This window comes from Trichomycterus rosablanca, chromosome 10 (assembly GCF_030014385.1).
Source record: "Trichomycterus rosablanca isolate fTriRos1 chromosome 10, fTriRos1.hap1, whole genome shotgun sequence".
Taxonomy (NCBI): Eukaryota; Metazoa; Chordata; class Actinopteri; order Siluriformes; family Trichomycteridae; genus Trichomycterus; species Trichomycterus rosablanca.
In genome coordinates, this window is record NC_085997.1 from 18,853,229 (window position 1) to 18,869,187 (window position 15,959).

The following is a 15,959-nucleotide window of genomic DNA, read 5'->3' on the forward strand; positions in this document are numbered from 1 at the left end:
TGTAAAACTGATATTTTACTTAACTCACATTTTACATTTTTAACTACAGTTTCTGTTGTTTTACCCCGAGGTCCTTCTGATGGAAACCTGTTTACCCGCCCGAGGTTAAGGAATGAAGTCGAGACTGCCAACAATGCTGCTCCTGCCGGATGTGACGGGATCTGGCGTCAATTCACTACAGACTTTATTACAGACTGGACTGAATAATAACTCTATTATTATTTATTTATTTATTTATTGCTAGTTATAACTTTTAGTTCATTTAATTCTGTGTTTGTATGATTTGTGTAAATCTTATTCATTTAAAGTATCCTCCAGACCACCCAAGAAGGATGGGCCCTGCTGAGTCTGGTTCCTCTCAAAGTTTCTTCCTGTAATTTTAAGGGAGTTTTTCCTTGCCACTGTCGCCCTCGGCTTGCTCAACAGGGGTTTTTGTATCAGTTGGTCCTGGATTTTGTAAAGTTGCTTTGAGACAATGTCTATTGTAAAAAGCACTATAAAAAATAAATTTGACTTGACTTGACTTGTGTGTGTATGTACTCGGGGTGTGTGTTGCCCTTCAAAAACTGCTCATAGTGTGTTCCTGCCTTATGCATTTCGTCCTGTTTCTCAGTGCAATAATAACAACAATAAACATGTTAGTGTAAATAAATACCAATAACAACAGTTTATTACTGCTAAACTGTATTGCTTATGTCAAGTCTGCTACACTGTTGTGTGGTATTAAGTATTAGTAGGCTATTTGCTCCAGAACCCACTGTGACCCTGACAAAGATACAGCGTGTCAGCGAAAATGAACATGCGGCGCTAGGACCACGCGGATCAAACTAACCCATGCTAAGACTGACACGTGCGCGTAAAAAACACACACACAAAGACACAGCGCTCTCTCTCTCTCTGTGTGTGTCATTGTCTTTCACCCTCTCTCTCTCTCTCTCTCTCTCTCTCTCTCTCTCTCTCTCTCCCTCTGTGTGTGTCATTGTCTCTCACCCTCTCTCTCTCTCTCTCTCTCTCTCTCTCTCTCTCTCTCTCTCTCTCTCTCTCTCTCTCTCTCTCTCTCTCTCCCTCTGTGTGTGTCATTGTCTCTCACCCTCTCTCTCTCTCTCTCTCTCTCTCTCTCTCTTTCTCTCTCTCTCTGTGTGTGTCATTGTCTCTCACCCTCTCTCACCCTCTCTCTCTCTCTCTCTCTCTCTCTCTCTCTCTCTCTCTCTCTCTCTCTCTCTCCCTCTCTCCCTCTGTGTGTGTCATTGTCTCTCACCCTCTCTCTCTCCCTCTGTGTGTGTCATTGTCTCTCACCCTCTCTCTCTCTCACTGCGCGCAGAAGTAAAGTGTTAACTAGAGCAGTGCAGCTCTCAGTGGATCCTCAAGGGCGCTGAAGTGATCGGGAAAGTTGATGAACACAGAACTGCTCGGACAGCAGCGGACTGGATGTTTGTAAAGCTGATGGGATCAGCTGGATGCTGCTCGTGTTTCGGAGGGGATACGGGTTAGCTTCAATCACCTCCGTCAGGGCAGGGTTCGGCATAGACAGAGAGGAAGCACGATGCTAATTGAACAATTGGATGCGCTAAAAGGGGAGAAAAAGGGGTAAAAATAAAAAAAATAAAAAAATAAAAAATATTGTTAGATGAGATATGTAACATGTAATATACTGTTGTAAAGTGTTCATTGCAGTAAATATTAACAGATGTGTAATATAGTCTTTATAAACAGAGTGCTAGATCATTCTCCATGAGTCTAACTCAGTATATATATATATCTTTTTGCAAATAACATGTTGTAAACCACCAGGCACCCTGACTTCATATGAAAAAACAGCAACTAGAGCAAGACTAAACTTACTTCAAACACTTTTACTTGTTGATACTCTGTGATAACACATTCATTCATTTTACATGAACCTCCAGGTCTTAACACAATATACACCCTGGGCAAGGTGAAATCTTACTCCCAGGTGGAGTTGGCTCAGTGGCGCCTCACAGCAAGAAGGTCCTGGGTTCGATCCCATGGTGGGGCGGTCAGGGTCCTTTCTGTGTGGAGTTTGCATGTTCTCCCCGTGTCTGTGAGGGTTTCCTCCTTGTGCTTTAAAGATACAAAATTGTCCATGACTGTGTTTGACATTGAACTTGTTAATTTTGTGTAACCAGTAACTACCTGTTCTGTTATGAATGTAACCAATGTGTGTAAAACATGACATTGAAATCTTAATAAAGAAATACATACTTACATCCAGGTGCAGTACAGGAGCCAGTCCTCTGTATGTTGTTTTAAGGAGATAGGAGGAACCAAAAAAACCTGAAGGAAACTCATGAGCAGACAAAGGGAGAACATGCAAAAGCATGTCCACAGGTGAGGATTAGAGCCATGCCTTTAGGACCCATGTTGCTGGGCAGAATCAACTCAATTATTTGTGTCACCATGCATACATAATGTACATCATTCTATTGTTAATACTAACTGCATCTTTTTGAGCAGGGGCCACTGGAAAAAAAATAACTCCACATGGGGAGAACATACACAAGTATCAAATCAATGACCCAAGTTACCCCCACTGTCCCAGCTGTATGACCATGCTGTCTTCTTTCAAAACAGTACAAGTTCTTTAAAACTGTTAAGGGTGTGGTGGTACAGCATGTAGTACTAATGTCACACAGATTAATGTTTCAGGGATCAATTTTGCTAAATTGTAAAAACACAACACCCTATAAAGTGCATCAATCCACAACGCAACACATTCACTTTCTCACGTACAGTCCCTGGATGAAATCCACAGTGATATGTGCCCATTCCAAAACCATGGGCATGATTATGGAGTTGCCCCCTGTTCTTGCCACTTCTCTTGGAAGACTTTCCACAAGATTTTCCACAACTGTATTTGTTGGAATTTGTGGCCATTGAAACAAAGAACATTTGTAAGTTCATGTACTGATGTTTAAGAAGAAGGTATGGCTTGCAGTTTTATGTTTCAGTTCACCCCAAGGGTGTTCAATGTGGTCAGGGTCAGGACTCCACACCAACATGCCTAATCACGTCTTTATGAGTCTTGCTTAGTGCACAGGGGCACAGTCCATTTATTTTTGAAATGGGATTTCCAACAAGCTCCTAGACAGGTCATAGTATAAAAATATTTTGACACCTGACCATGAGCTTGATGGACATCCCACTTCAAAAACAAGTGATATTTAAATAGACTGACCTTGATGTGATCTTTTCAGCGATATTAACAGCCATTCTTTTGTGAAGGCTTCTCACAAGACTTTGAAGTATGTCTGTGGGAATTTGTGCCCACTGAGTCAAAAGAGCATTTGTATGGCTGGGCAAAGCCTCAACTGATGTTCCAGTTCATTCCAAAGCTGTTCAGAGGGGCTGAGGGCAGAACACTTGAATTACTTTAAATAAAACAAGGTGTTCTTCATGTCTTATTAGATCTGGCTTTGTGCACAGAGGCACAGTCATGCTGGAACAGGAAAGGGCCTTTTTTAAACTGTTTCTGGAAAGTTGGAAGCATATAATTTCCAATTTCAATATTAAGGAAATTATATGATTACATTTGTTACACCTTTTAGCAATTATTGTGGAAACACATTCATTGAAAAATTAGAAGGGGTACCAGTGTAAACACCTCTAAGCAATGAGTGTACCTGAAACACCAGAACTCAATAAGCTCTGTCCCGGGGGTCTATTTAGAAATTCTGGCCATGTAGTGTATGTAGAGTGACAGTAGAGTGTATAAAGAGTAACAAACATATAAATGTGTCTAAGTGAATGGAGCTGGAGATTGTACTTCAAAGGAGGTTATTGTCTCAGGGTCTAAGAGATTGAGTTTGGGAACCACTGGTCCACGTCATTTGTATTTTAACGTCATGTTTTACACTTTGGTTACATTCATGACAGAAATGGTAGTTACTCGTTACACAAGATTCATTAGTTCACAAGGTTATATCGAATACAGTCATGGACTTGCATGTCTTAGGACTGTGGAAGGAAACCGGAGCACCCGGAGGAAACCCACGCAGACACGGGGAGAACATGCAAAGTCCACACAGAAAGGACCCAGACTGCCCCACCTGTTTTTAAAACTCAGTTACCCGAGTAGTGTTTTTAGCTGCTTTAGACTTCAACATCTTGACATTTTGAGTAAGTGATTGCAAACTGATTAATTACCTCCTCATATTGCTCATATAACGCTACACGAATGGAAAATGTTAAATTGCTAAACACAAACCTTACATTTAGAATTTCACAGCAAAATGCATATTACATGGAAAATGGCTAATTTCTGGCCTTTTTACAGGCCTTTTGGTCTTCACAAAGGCATCAGTTGTATCTGTAGCTTTAGAGGAATTAGCAGAGCTTTTTATAAAGCGCTTTTCATTTTTGCCAGCTGTGATGACGTCAGGGAATTCCCCCTGTTTAGACCAGCAAAGAGTTAGACCAGCAAAGACCAGTAAGGCCTTTTAAGGTCCAGTAAGGCCTATTAAGGTGGTATTAAGGTCTGGTGAGGTCCAGTAAGGTTTGTTAAGTCCAGGAGGGTCTGTTAAGGTCTTGTATGGTCTGTTAAGGTCCAGTAAGTTCTGTTAAGGTCCAATAAGGTTTGTTAAGGTCCAGGAAGGTCTGTTAAATTCTTGTATGGTCTGTTAGGGTCCAGTAAGTTCTGTTAAGGTCCAGTAAGGTCTCTTAAGGTCTAGTATGGCCTGTTAAGGTCCAGTAAGGCCTGTCAGGGTCCAGTAAGGCCTGTTAAGGTGTATTAAGGCCTGTTAAAATTTTGTAGGGTCTGTTAAGGTCCAGTAAAGGCTGTTAAGGTCCATTAAGGACTGTTAAGGTCAAGTAAGGCCTGTTAAGGTGTAGTAAGGCCTGTTAAGGTTTTGTAGGGTCTGTTAAGGTCTATTAGGGCCAGTTAAGGTCCATTAGTGCCCGTTAAGGTCCATTAAGGCCTGTTAAGGTCCAGGAAGGCTTGTTAAGATCTAGTTAGGCTTGTTAAGGTCAAGTAAGGTCTGTTAAGGTCCATTAAGTCCTGTTAAGATCCTGTAAGGCCTGTTAAAGTCCATTAAGGCCTGTTAATGTCTAGTAAAGTATGTCAAGGTTCTGTAAGGCCTGTTAAGGTGTAGTAAGACCTGTTAAGGTCTAGTAAGTTCTGTTAATGTCCAATAAGGCCTGTTAAAGTCCAGTAAGGTCTGTTAAGGTCCATTAAGGCCTTTTAAGGTCTAGTAAGGTCTGTTAATGTCCAATAAGGCCTGTTAAGGTCCAGTAAGGTCTTTGTTATTTTTGTTTGTAAAGCGACCTTGGGTTTTTGTGAAAGGCACTATATAAGTGTAATTATTATTATTATTATTATTATTCTTAAGGCCTGTTATGGTCTAGTAAGGTCTGTTAAGGTCCATTAAGGCCTGTTAAGGTTCAGTAAGGCCTGTTAAGGTCTAGTAACGCCTGTTGAATCGAGTAAGGTCTGTTAGGGTCCAGTAAGGCCTGTTAAGGTGTAGTAAGGTCTAGTAATGTCCAGTAAGATTTGTTAAGGTCCAGTAAAATCTGTTAAGGTGTAGTAAGATTTGTTAAGGTACAGTAAAGTCTGTTAAAGTCTATTAAGTCCTGTTAAGGTTTAGTAAAGTCTTTTAAGGTCCAGTAAGGTCTGTTAAGGTCCAGTAAGGCCTGTTAAGGTCTATTAAGGCCTTTTAAGGTCTAGTAAGGTCTGTTAAGGTCCCTTAAGGCCAGTTAAGGTGTAGTAAGGTTTGTTAAGGTCCAGTAAGGTCTGTTAAGGTCTATTAAGTCCTGTTAAGGTCTAGAAAAGCCTTTTAAAGTCCATTAGGCCTGTTAAGGTCCAGTAAGGTATGTTAAGGTCCAGTAAGGCATGTTAAGGTGTAGTAAGACCTGTTAAGGTCCAGTAATGCCTGTTAAGGTCTACTAAGGTCTGTTAAGGTCCAGTAAGTCCTGTTAAGGTGTAGTAAGACCTGTTCAGTTTTGGTAAGGTCCAGTAAGGCCTGGTAAGGTGTAGTTAAACCTGTTCAGGTCCAGTAAGGTCTGTTAAGGTCCAGTAAGGCCTGTTAAGGTGTAGTAAGACTTGTTAAGGTCCAGTAAGGCCTGTTAAGGTCTAGAAAAGTCTGTTAAGGTATATTAAGGCCTGTTAAGGTGTAGTGAGACCTTTTCAGGTCTGTTAAGGTCCAGTAAGGTCTATTAGGAACCAGTAAAGACTGTTAAGCTCCAGTAAGGTCTGTTAAGGTTTAGTATGGCCTGTTAGGGTCCAGTAAGGTCTGTTAAGGTCCATTAAGGTCTGTTAGGTTCCAGTAAGGCATGTTAAGGTCTAGTAAGGTCTGTTAAAGTCAAATAAAGCCTGTTAAGGTCTAGTAAGGTCTGTTAAGGTCTACTAAGGTCTGTTCAGGTTCAGTAAGACCTTTTAAGGTCTAATAAGATCTGTTAAGGTCCAGTAAGGCCTGTTAAGATCTAGTAACGCCTTTTAAATCTAGTAAGGTCTGTTAAGGTCCAGTAAGGCCTGTTAAGGTGTAGTAAGGTCTGGTAAGGTCCAGTAAGGTTTGTTAATGTCCAGTAAGGTCTGTTAAGGTCTTTTAAGTTCTTTTAAGGTGTAGTAAAGTCTGTTAAGGTCCAGTCAGGCCTGTTAAGGTCTTTTAAGGTCTATTAAAGTCTTGTAAGGTCTTTTAAGGTCCAGTGAGGTTAGTTAAGGTCCAGTAAGGTCTGTTAAAGTCCAGTCAGGTCTTTTAGGGTCCATTAAGGTCTGTTAAGATCCATTAGGGTCTGTTAGGGTCCAGTAAGGTTTTTTTTTAAGGTCCATTAAGGTCTGTTAAGGTCTGGAAAAGCCATTTAATGTTTAGTAAGGTCTAGTGAGGTCTGTTAAGGTCTAGTAAGGCCTTTTAAGGTTTAGTAAGGTCCAGTAGAGCCTGTTATGGTCCACTATAGCCTGTTAAGTTCCAGTAAGGGCTGTTAAGGTCCATTAAGGCCTGTTAAGGTCTTGTAGGGTCTGTTAAGGTCCATTAGGGCCTGTTAAGGTCTAGAAAAGCTTTTTAAAGTCCATTAGGCCTGTTAAGGTCCAGTAAGGTATGTTAAGGTCCAGTAAGGCATGTTAAGGTGTAGTAAGACCTGTTAAGGTCCAGTAATGCCTGTTAAGGTCTACTAAGGTCTGTTAAGGTCCAGTAAGTCCTGTTAAGGTGTAGTAAGACCTGTTCAGTTTTGGTAAGGTCCAGTAAGGCCTGGTAAGGTGTAGTTAAACCTGTTCAGGTCCAGTAAGGTCTGTTAAGGTCCAGTAAGGCCTGTTAAGGTGTAGTAAGACTTGTTAAGGTCCATTAAGGCCTGTTAAGGTCTAGAAAAGTCTGTTAAGGTATTTTAAGGCCTTTTAAGGTCCAGCAGGGCCTGTTAAGGTGTATTAAAGCCTGTTAAGGTCCATTAAGGCCCGTTAAGGTGTAGTAAGTTCTGTTAAGGTCCAGTAAGTCCTGTTAAGGTGTAGTAAGGTCTGGTAAGGTCCAGTAAGGTCTGTTAAGTTCCAGTAAGGTCTTTTAAGGTTTAGTATGGCTTGTTAAGGTCCAGTAAGGTATGTTGGGGTCTAGTATGGCCTGTTAAGGTCCATTAAGGTCTGTTAAGGTCCAGTAAGGTCTGTTAGGGTCCAGAAAGGTCTGTTAAGGTCCAGTCATGTCTGTTAAGGTTTAGTATGGCCTTTTAAGGTCCAGTAAGGTCTGTTAAGGTCCATTAAGGTCTTTTACGGTCCAGTAAGGCATGTTAAGGTCTAGTAAGTTCTTTTAAGGTCCATTAAGGCATGTTAAGGTCCAGTAAGGCCTGTTAAGGTGTAGTAACGCCTGTTGAATCTATTAAGGTCTGTTAAGGTCCAGTAAGGCCTGTTGAGGTGTAGTAAGACCTGATAAGGTCCAATAAGGCCTGTTAAGATCTATTAAGGTCTGTTAAGGTCTAGTAAGGCCTGTTAAGGTGTAGTGAGACCTTTTCAGGTCTGTTAAGGTCCAGTAAGGTCTATTAGGAACCAGTAAAGACTGTTAAGCTTCAGTAAGGTCTGTTAAGGTTTAGTATGGCCTGTTAGGGTCCAGTAAGGTCTGTTAAGGTCCATTAAGGTCTGTTAGGGTCCAGTAAGGCATGTTAAGGTCTAGTAAGGTCTGTTAAGGTCCAGTAAGGTTTGTTAGAGTCCATTAAGATCTGTTATGGTCTCTTAAGGTTTGGTAAGGTCCAGTAAGGTCTGTTAATGTCCAGTAAGGCCTGTTAAGGTTTTGTAGGGTCTGTTAAGGTCTATTAGGGCCAGTTAAGGTCCATTAGTGCCCGTTAAGGTCCATTAAGGCCTGTTAAGGTCCAGGAAGGCTTGTTAAGATCTAGTTAGGCTTGTTAAGGTCAAGTAAGGTCTGTTAAGGTCCATTAAGTCCTGTTAAGGTCCTGTAAGGCCTGTTAAAGTCCATTAAGGCCTGTTAATGTCTAGTAAAGTATGTCAAGGTTCTGTAAGGCCTGTTAAGGTGTAGTAAGACCTGTTAAGGTCTAGTAAGTTCTGTTAATGTCCAATAAGGCCTGTTAAAGTCCAGTAAGGTCTGTTAAGGTCCATTAAGGCCTTTTAAGGTCTAGTAAGGTCTGTTAATGTCCAATAAGGCCTGTTAAGGTCCAGTAAGGTCTTTGTTATTTTTGTTTGTAAAGTGACCTTGGGTTTTTGTGAAAGGCACTATATAAGTGTAATTATTATTATTATTATTATTATTATTCTTAAGGCCTGTTATGGTCTAGTAAGGTCTGTTAAGGTCCATTAAGGCCTGTTAAGGTTCAGTAAGGCCTGTTAAGGTCTAGTAACGCCTGTTGAATCTAGTAAGGTCTGTTAGGGTCCAGTAAGGCCTGTTAAGGTGTAGTAAGGTCTAGTAATGTCCAGTAAGATTTGTTAAGGTCCAGTAAAGTCTGTTAAAGTCTATTAAGTCCTGTTAAGGTTTAGTAAAGTCTTTTAAGGTCCAGTAAGGTCTGTTAAGGTCCAGTAAGGCCTGTTAAGGTCTATTAAGGCCTTTTAAGGTCTATTAAGGTCTGTTAAGGTCCCTTAAGGCCAGTTAAGGTGTAGTAAGGTTTGTTAAGGTCCAGTAAGGTCTGTTAAGGTCTATTAAGTCCTGTTAAGGTCTAGAAAAACCTTTTAAAGTCCATTAGGCCTGTTAAGGTCCAGTAAGGTATGTTAAGGTCCAGTAAGGCATGTTAAGGTGTAGTAAGACCTGTTAAGGTCCAGTAATGCCTGTTAAGGTCTACTAAGGTCTGTTAAGGTCCAGTAAGTCCTGTTAAGGTGTAGTAAGACCTGTTCAGTTTTGGTAAGGTCCAGTAAGGCCTGGTAAGGTGTAGTTAAACCTGTTCAGGTCCAGTAAGGTCTGTTAAGGTCCAGTAAGGCCTGTTAAGGTGTAGTAAGACTTGTTAAGGTCCAGTAAGGCCTGTTAAGGTCTAGAAAAGTCTGTTAAGGTATTTTAAGGCCTGTTAAGGTGTAGTGAGACCTTTTCAGGTCTGTTAAGGTCCAGTAAGGTCTATTAGGAACCAGTAAAGACTGTTAAGCTCCAGTAAGGTCTGTTAAGGTTTAGTATGGCCTGTTAGGGTCCAGTAAGGTCTGTTAAGGTCCATTAAGGTCTGTTAGGGTCCAGTAAGGCATGTTAAGGTCTAGTAAGGTCTGTTAAAGTCAAATAAAGCCTGTTAAGGTCTAGTAAGGTCTGTTAAGGTCTACTAAGGTCTGTTCAGGTTCAGTAAGACCTTTTAAGGTCTAATAAGATCTGTTAAGGTCCAGTAAGGCCTGTTAAGGTCTAGTAACGCCTTTTAAATCTAGTAAGGTCTGTTAAGGTCCAGTAAGGCCTGTTAAGGTGTAGTAAGGTCTGGTAAGGTCCAGTAAGGTTTGTTAATGTCCAGTAAGGTCTGTTAAGCTCTTTTAAGTTCTTTAAAGGTGTAGTAAAGTCTGTTAAGGTCCAGTCAGGCCTGTTAAGGTCTTTTAAGGTCTATTAAAGTCTTGTAAGGTCTTTTAAGGTCCAGTGAGGTTAGTTAAGGTCCAGTAAGGTCTGTTAAAGTCCAGTCAGGTCTTTTAGGGTCCATTAAGGTCTGTTAAGATCCATCAGGGTCTGTTAGGGTCCATTAAGGTTTTTTTAAGGTCCATTAAGGTCTGTTAACGTCTGGTAAAGCCATTTAATGTTTAGTAAGGTCTAGTGAGGTCTGTTAACGTCTGGTAAAGCCATTTAATGTTTAGTAAGGTCTAGTGAGGTCTGTTAAGGTCTAGTAAGGCCTTTTAAGGTTTAGTAAGGTCCAGTAGAGCCTGTTATGGTCCACTATAGCCTTTTAAGTTCCAGTAAGGGCTGTTAAGGTCCATTAAGGCCTGTTAAGGTCTTGTAGGGTCTGTTAAGGTCCATTAGGGCCTGTTAAGGTCTAGAAAAGCTTTTTAAAGTCCATTAGGTCCATTTAAGGTCTAGTAAGGTCTGTTAAGGTCAATTAAGGCCTTTCAAGGTCCAGTAAGGTCTTTTAAGGTCCAGTAAGGTCTGTTAAGGTCCAGTAAGGCCTGTTAAGGTGTAGTAAGACTTGTTAAGGTCCATTAAGGCCTGTTAAGGTCTAGAAAAGTCTGTTAAGGTATTTTAAGGCCTTTTAAGGTCCATCAGGGCCTGTTAAGGTGTATTAAAGCCTGTTAAGGTCCATTAAGGCCCGTTAAGGTGTAGTAAGTTCTGTTAAGGTCCAGTAAGTCCTGTTAAGGTGTAGTAAGGTCTGGTAAGGTCCAGTAAGGTCTGTTAAGTTCCAGTAAGGTCTTTTAAGGTTTAGTATGGCTTGTTAAGGTCCAGTAAGGTATGTTGGGGTCTAGTATGGCCTGTTAAGGTCCATTAAGGTCTGTTAAGGTCCAGTAAGGTCTGTTAGGGTCCAGAAAGGTCTGTTAAGGTCCAGTCATGTCTGTTAAGGTTTAGTATGGCCTTTTAAGGTCCAGTAAGGTCTGTTAAGGTCCATTAAGGTCTTTTACGGTCCAGTAAGGCATGTTAAGGTCTAGTAAGTTCTTTTAAGGTCCATTAAGGCATGTTAAGGTCCAGTAAGGCCTGTTAAGGTGTAGTAACGCCTGTTGAATCTATTAAGGTCTGTTAAGGTCCAGTAAGGCCTGTTGAGGTGTAGTAAGACCTGATAAGGTCCAATAAGGCCTGTTAAGATCTATTAAGGTCTGTTAAGGTCTAGTAAGGCCTGTTAAGGTGTAGTGAGACCTTTTCAGGTCTGTTAAGGTCCAGTAAGGTCTATTAGGAACCAGTAAAGACTGTTAAGCTTCAGTAAGGTCTGTTAAGGTTTAGTATGGCCTGTTAGGGTCCAGTAAGGTCTGTTAAGGTCCATTAAGGTCTGTTAGGGTCCAGTAAGGCATGTTAAGGTCTAGTAAGGTCTGTTAAGGTCCAGTAAGGTTTGTTAGAGTCCATTAAGATCTGTTATGGTCTCTTAAGGTTTGGTAAGGTCCAGTAAGGTCTGTTAATGTCCAGTAAGGCCTGTTAAGGTTTTGTAGGGTCTGTTAAGGTCTATTAGGGCCAGTTAAGGTCCATTAGTGCCCGTTAAGGTCCATTAAGGCCTGTTAAGGTCCAGGAAGGCTTGTTAAGATCTAGTTAGGCTTGTTAAGGTCAAGTAAGGTCTGTTAAGGTCCATTAAGTCCTGTTAAGGTCCTGTAAGGCCTGTTAAAGTCCATTAAGGCCTGTTAATGTCTAGTAAAGTATGTCAAGGTTCTGTAAGGCCTGTTAAGGTGTAGTAAGACCTGTTAAGGTCTAGTAAGTTCTGTTAATGTCCAATAAGGCCTGTTAAAGTCCAGTAAGGTCTGTTAAGGTCCATTAAGGCCTTTTAAGGTCTAGTAAGGTCTGTTAATGTCCAATAAGGCCTGTTAAGGTCCAGTAAGGTCTTTGTTATTTTTGTTTGTAAAGCGACCTTGGGTTTTTGTGAAAGGCACTATATAAGTGTAATTATTATTATTATTATTATTATTATTCTTAAGGCCTGTTATGGTCTAGTAAGGTCTGTTAAGGTTCATTAAGGCCTGTTAAGGTTCAGTAAGGCCTGTTAAGGTCTAGTAACGCCTGTTGAATCTAGTAAGGTCTGTTAGGGTCCAGTAAGGCCTGTTAAGGTGTAGTAAGGTCTAGTAATGTCCAGTAAGATTTGTTAAGGTCCAGTAAAATCTGTTAAGGTGTAGTAAGATTTGTTAAGGTACAGTAAAGTCTGTTAAAGTCTATTAAGTCCTGTTAAGGTTTAGTAAAGTCTTTTAAGGTCCAGTAAGGTCTGTTAAGGTCCAGTAAGGCCTGTTAAGGTCTATTAAGGCCTTTTAAGGTCTATTAAGGTCTGTTAAGGTCCCTTAAGGCCAGTTAAGGTGTAGTAAGGTTTGTTAAGGTCCAGTAAGGTCTGTTAAGGTCTATTAAGTCCTGTTAAGGTCTAGAAAAACCTTTTAAAGTCCATTAGGCCTGTTAAGGTCCAGTAAGGTATGTTAAGGTCCAGTAAGGCATGTTAAGGTGTAGTAAGACCTGTTAAGGTCCAGTAATGCCTGTTAAGGTCTACTAAGGTCTGTTAAGGTCCAGTAAGTCCTGTTAAGGTGTAGTAAGACCTGTTCAGTTTTGGTAAGGTCCAGTAAGGCCTGGTAAGGTGTAGTTAAACCTGTTCAGGTCCAGTAAGGTCTGTTAAGGTCCAGTAAGGCCTGTTAAGGTGTAGTAAGACTTGTTAAGGTCCAGTAAGGCCTGTTAAGGTCTAGAAAAGTCTGTTAAGGTATTTTAAGGCCTGTTAAGGTGTAGTGAGACCTTTTCAGGTCTGTTAAGGTCCAGTAAGGTCTATTAGGAACCAGTAAAGACTGTTAAGCTCCAGTAAGGTCTGTTAAGGTTTAGTATGGCCTGTTAGGGTCCAGTAAGGTCTGTTAAGGTCCATTAAGGTCTGTTAGGGTCCAGTAAGGCATGTTAAGGTCTAGTAAGGTCTGTTAAAGTCAAATAAAGCCTGTTAAGGTCTAGTAAGGTCTGTTAAGGTCTACTAAGGTCTGTTCAGGTTCAGTAAGACCTTTTAAGGTCTAATAAGATCTGTTAAGGTCCAGTAAGGCCTGTTAAGGTCTAGTAACGCCTTTTAAATCTAGTAAGGTCTGTTAAGGTCCAGTAAGGCCTGTTAAGGTGTAGTAAGGTCTGGTAAGGTCCAGTAAGGTTTGTTAATGTCCAGTAAGGTCTGTTAAGCTCTTTTAAGTTCTTTAAAGGTGTAGTAAAGTCTGTTAAGGTCCAGTCAGGCCTGTTAAGGTCTTTTAAGGTCTATTAAAGTCTTGTAAGGTCTTTTAAGGTCCAGTGAGGTTAGTTAAGGTCCAGTAAGGTCTGTTAAAGTCCAGTCAGGTCTTTTAGGGTCCATTAAGGTCTGTTAAGATCCATCAGGGTCTGTTAGGGTCCATTAAGGTTTTTTTAAGGTCCATTAAGGTCTGTTAACGTCTGGTAAAGCCATTTAATGTTTAGTAAGGTCTAGTGAGGTCTGTTAACGTCTGGTAAAGCCATTTAATGTTTAGTAAGGTCTAGTGAGGTCTGTTAAGGTCTAGTAAGGCCTTTTAAGGTTTAGTAAGGTCCAGTAGAGCCTGTTATGGTCCACTATAGCCTTTTAAGTTCCAGTAAGGGCTGTTAAGGTCCATTAAGGCCTGTTAAGGTCTTGTAGGGTCTGTTAAGGTCCATTAGGGCCTGTTAAGGTCTAGAAAAGCTTTTTAAAGTCCATTAGGTCCATTTAAGGTCTAGTAAGGTCTGTTAAGGTCAATTAAGGCCTTTCAAGGTCCAGTAAGGTCTTTTAAGGTCCAGTAAGGTCTGTTAAGGTCCAGTAAGGCCTGTTAAGGTGTAGTAAGACTTGTTAAGGTCCATTAAGGCCTGTTAAGGTCTAGAAAAGTCTGTTAAGGTATTTTAAGGCCTTTTAAGGTCCATCAGGGCCTGTTAAGGTGTATTAAAGCCTGTTAAGGTCCATTAAGGCCCGTTAAGGTGTAGTAAGTTCTGTTAAGGTCCAGTAAGTCCTGTTAAGGTGTAGTAAGGTCTGGTAAGGTCCAGTAAGGTCTGTTAAGGTCCAGTAAGGTCTTTTAAGGTTTAGTATGGCTTGTTAAGGTCCAGTAAGGTATGTTGGGGTCTAGTATGGCCTGTTAAGGTCCATTAAGGTCTGTTAAGGTCCAGTAAGGTCTGTTAGGGTCCAGAAAGGTCTGTTAAGGTCCATTCATGTCTGTTAAGGTTTAGTATGGCCTTTTAAGGTCCAGTAAGGTCTGTTAAGGTCCATTAAGGTCTTTTACGGTCCAGTAAGGCATGTTAAGGTCTAGTAAGGTCTTTTAAGGTCCATTAAGGCATGTTAAGGTCCAGTAAGGCCTGTTAAGGTGTAGTAACGCCTGTTGAATCTATTAAGGTCTGTTAAGGTCCAGTAAGGCCTGTTGAGGTGTAGTAAGACCTGATAAGGTCCAATAAGGCCTGTTAAGATCTATTAAGGTCTGTTAAGGTCTAGTAAGGCCTGTTAAGGTGTAGTGAGACCTTTTCAGGTCTGTTAAGGTCCAGTAATGTCTATTAGGAACCAGTAAAGACTGTTAAGCTTCAGTAAGGTCTGTTAAGGTTTAGTATGGCCTGTTAAAGTCCAGTAAGGTCTGTTAAGGTCCATTAAGGTCTGTTAGGGTCCAGTAAGGCATGTTAAGGTCTAGTAAGGTCTGTTAAGGTCCAGTAAGGTTTGTTAGAGTCCATTAAGATCTGTTATGGTCTCTTAAGGTTTGGTAAGGTCCAGTAAGGTCTGTTAATGTCCAGTAAGATCTGTTAAGGTGAACTAAGGTCTGGTAAGGTCCAGTAAAGTTTGTTAAGGTCCAGGAAGTTCTGTTAAGGTCTTGTGAGGTTTGTTAAGGTCCAGTAAGGTCTTTTAATGTCTATTAAGTCCTGTTAAGGTGTAGTAAAATCTGTTAAGGTCCAGTAAGGCTTTTTAAGGTCTAGTAAGGCCTGTTAAGGTCTAGTAAAATCTGTTAAGGTCCATTAAGGCCTGTTAAGGTGTAGTAAGACCTGTTAAGGTCTATTAAAGCCTGTTAAGGTCCAGTAAGGCCTGTTAAGATGTAGTAAGCCTGTAAAGGTCCAGGAAGATCTGTTAAGGTCCAGTAAGGCCTGTTAAGGTGTAGTAAGGTCTGGTAAGGTCCAGTAATGTCTGTTAAGTTCTATTAAGGCCTTTTAAGGTCTAGTAAGGTCTGTTAAGGTCAATTAAGGCCTTTCAAGGTCCAGTAAGGTCTTTTAAGGTCCAGTAAGGCCTGATAAGGTGTAGTAAGACCTGTTAAAGTCCATTAAAGCCTGTTAAGGTCCAGTAAGGCCTGTTAAGATGTAGTAAGGCCTGTAAAGGTCCAGTTAGATCTGTTAACGTCCAGTAAGTTTTGTTAATTTCCAGTAAGGTCTGTTAAGGTCTATAAAATCCTGTTAAGGTGTAGTAAAGTCTGTTAAGGTCTGTTTAGGCCTGTTAAGGTCCATTAAGGCCTGTTAAGGTCCATTAAGGCGTTTTAAGGTCTATTAAGGCCTTTTAAGGTGTAGTAAGGTCTTTTAAGTTCCATTAGGGTTTGTTAAGGTCCAGTAAAGCCTGTTTAGGTGTAGTAACGCCTTTTAAGGCCTAGTAAAGTCTGTTAAAGTCCAGTAAGGCCTGTTAAGGTCCAGTAAGGCCTTCTAAGGTCCATTAAGGCCTGTTAAGGTCCAGTAAGGCCTGATAAGGTGTATTAAGGTCTGGTAAGGTCCAGTAGGGTTTGGTAAGGTCCAGGAAGGTCTGGTAAGGTCCTGTATGGTCTGTTAAGGTCCAGTAAGGTCTGTTAAGGTCCAGTAAAGTCTTGTAGGGTCTATTAGGGATTGTTAAGGTCCAGTAAGGTATGTTAGGGTCCAGTAAGGCCTGTTAGGGTCTAGTATCGCCTGTTAAATCTAGTAAGGTCTGTTAAGGTCCAGTAAGGCCTGTTAAAGTGTACTAAGGTCTGGTAACGTCCAGTAAGGTTTGTTAAGGTCCAGTAAGATCTGTTAAGGTCTCGTAAGGTTTGTTAAGGT

The 15,959-nt window shown here is 40.9% G+C and overlaps 1 protein-coding gene across 1 annotated transcript in view; it reads left to right on the plus strand.

Moving 5' to 3' along the window:
* Positions 1–508, plus strand: part of LOC134321266 (uncharacterized) — a 41,776-nt gene extending 41,268 nt beyond the window's left edge. Inside the window, exon 8 of the mRNA XM_063002906.1 lies at positions 71–508. Coding sequence (XP_062858976.1) covers positions 71–109 — 39 coding nt within the window. The 3' untranslated portion in view covers positions 110–508. The remainder of the gene's footprint in view (positions 1–70) is intronic.
* The last annotated feature ends 15,451 nt before the right edge of the window (positions 509–15,959 follow it).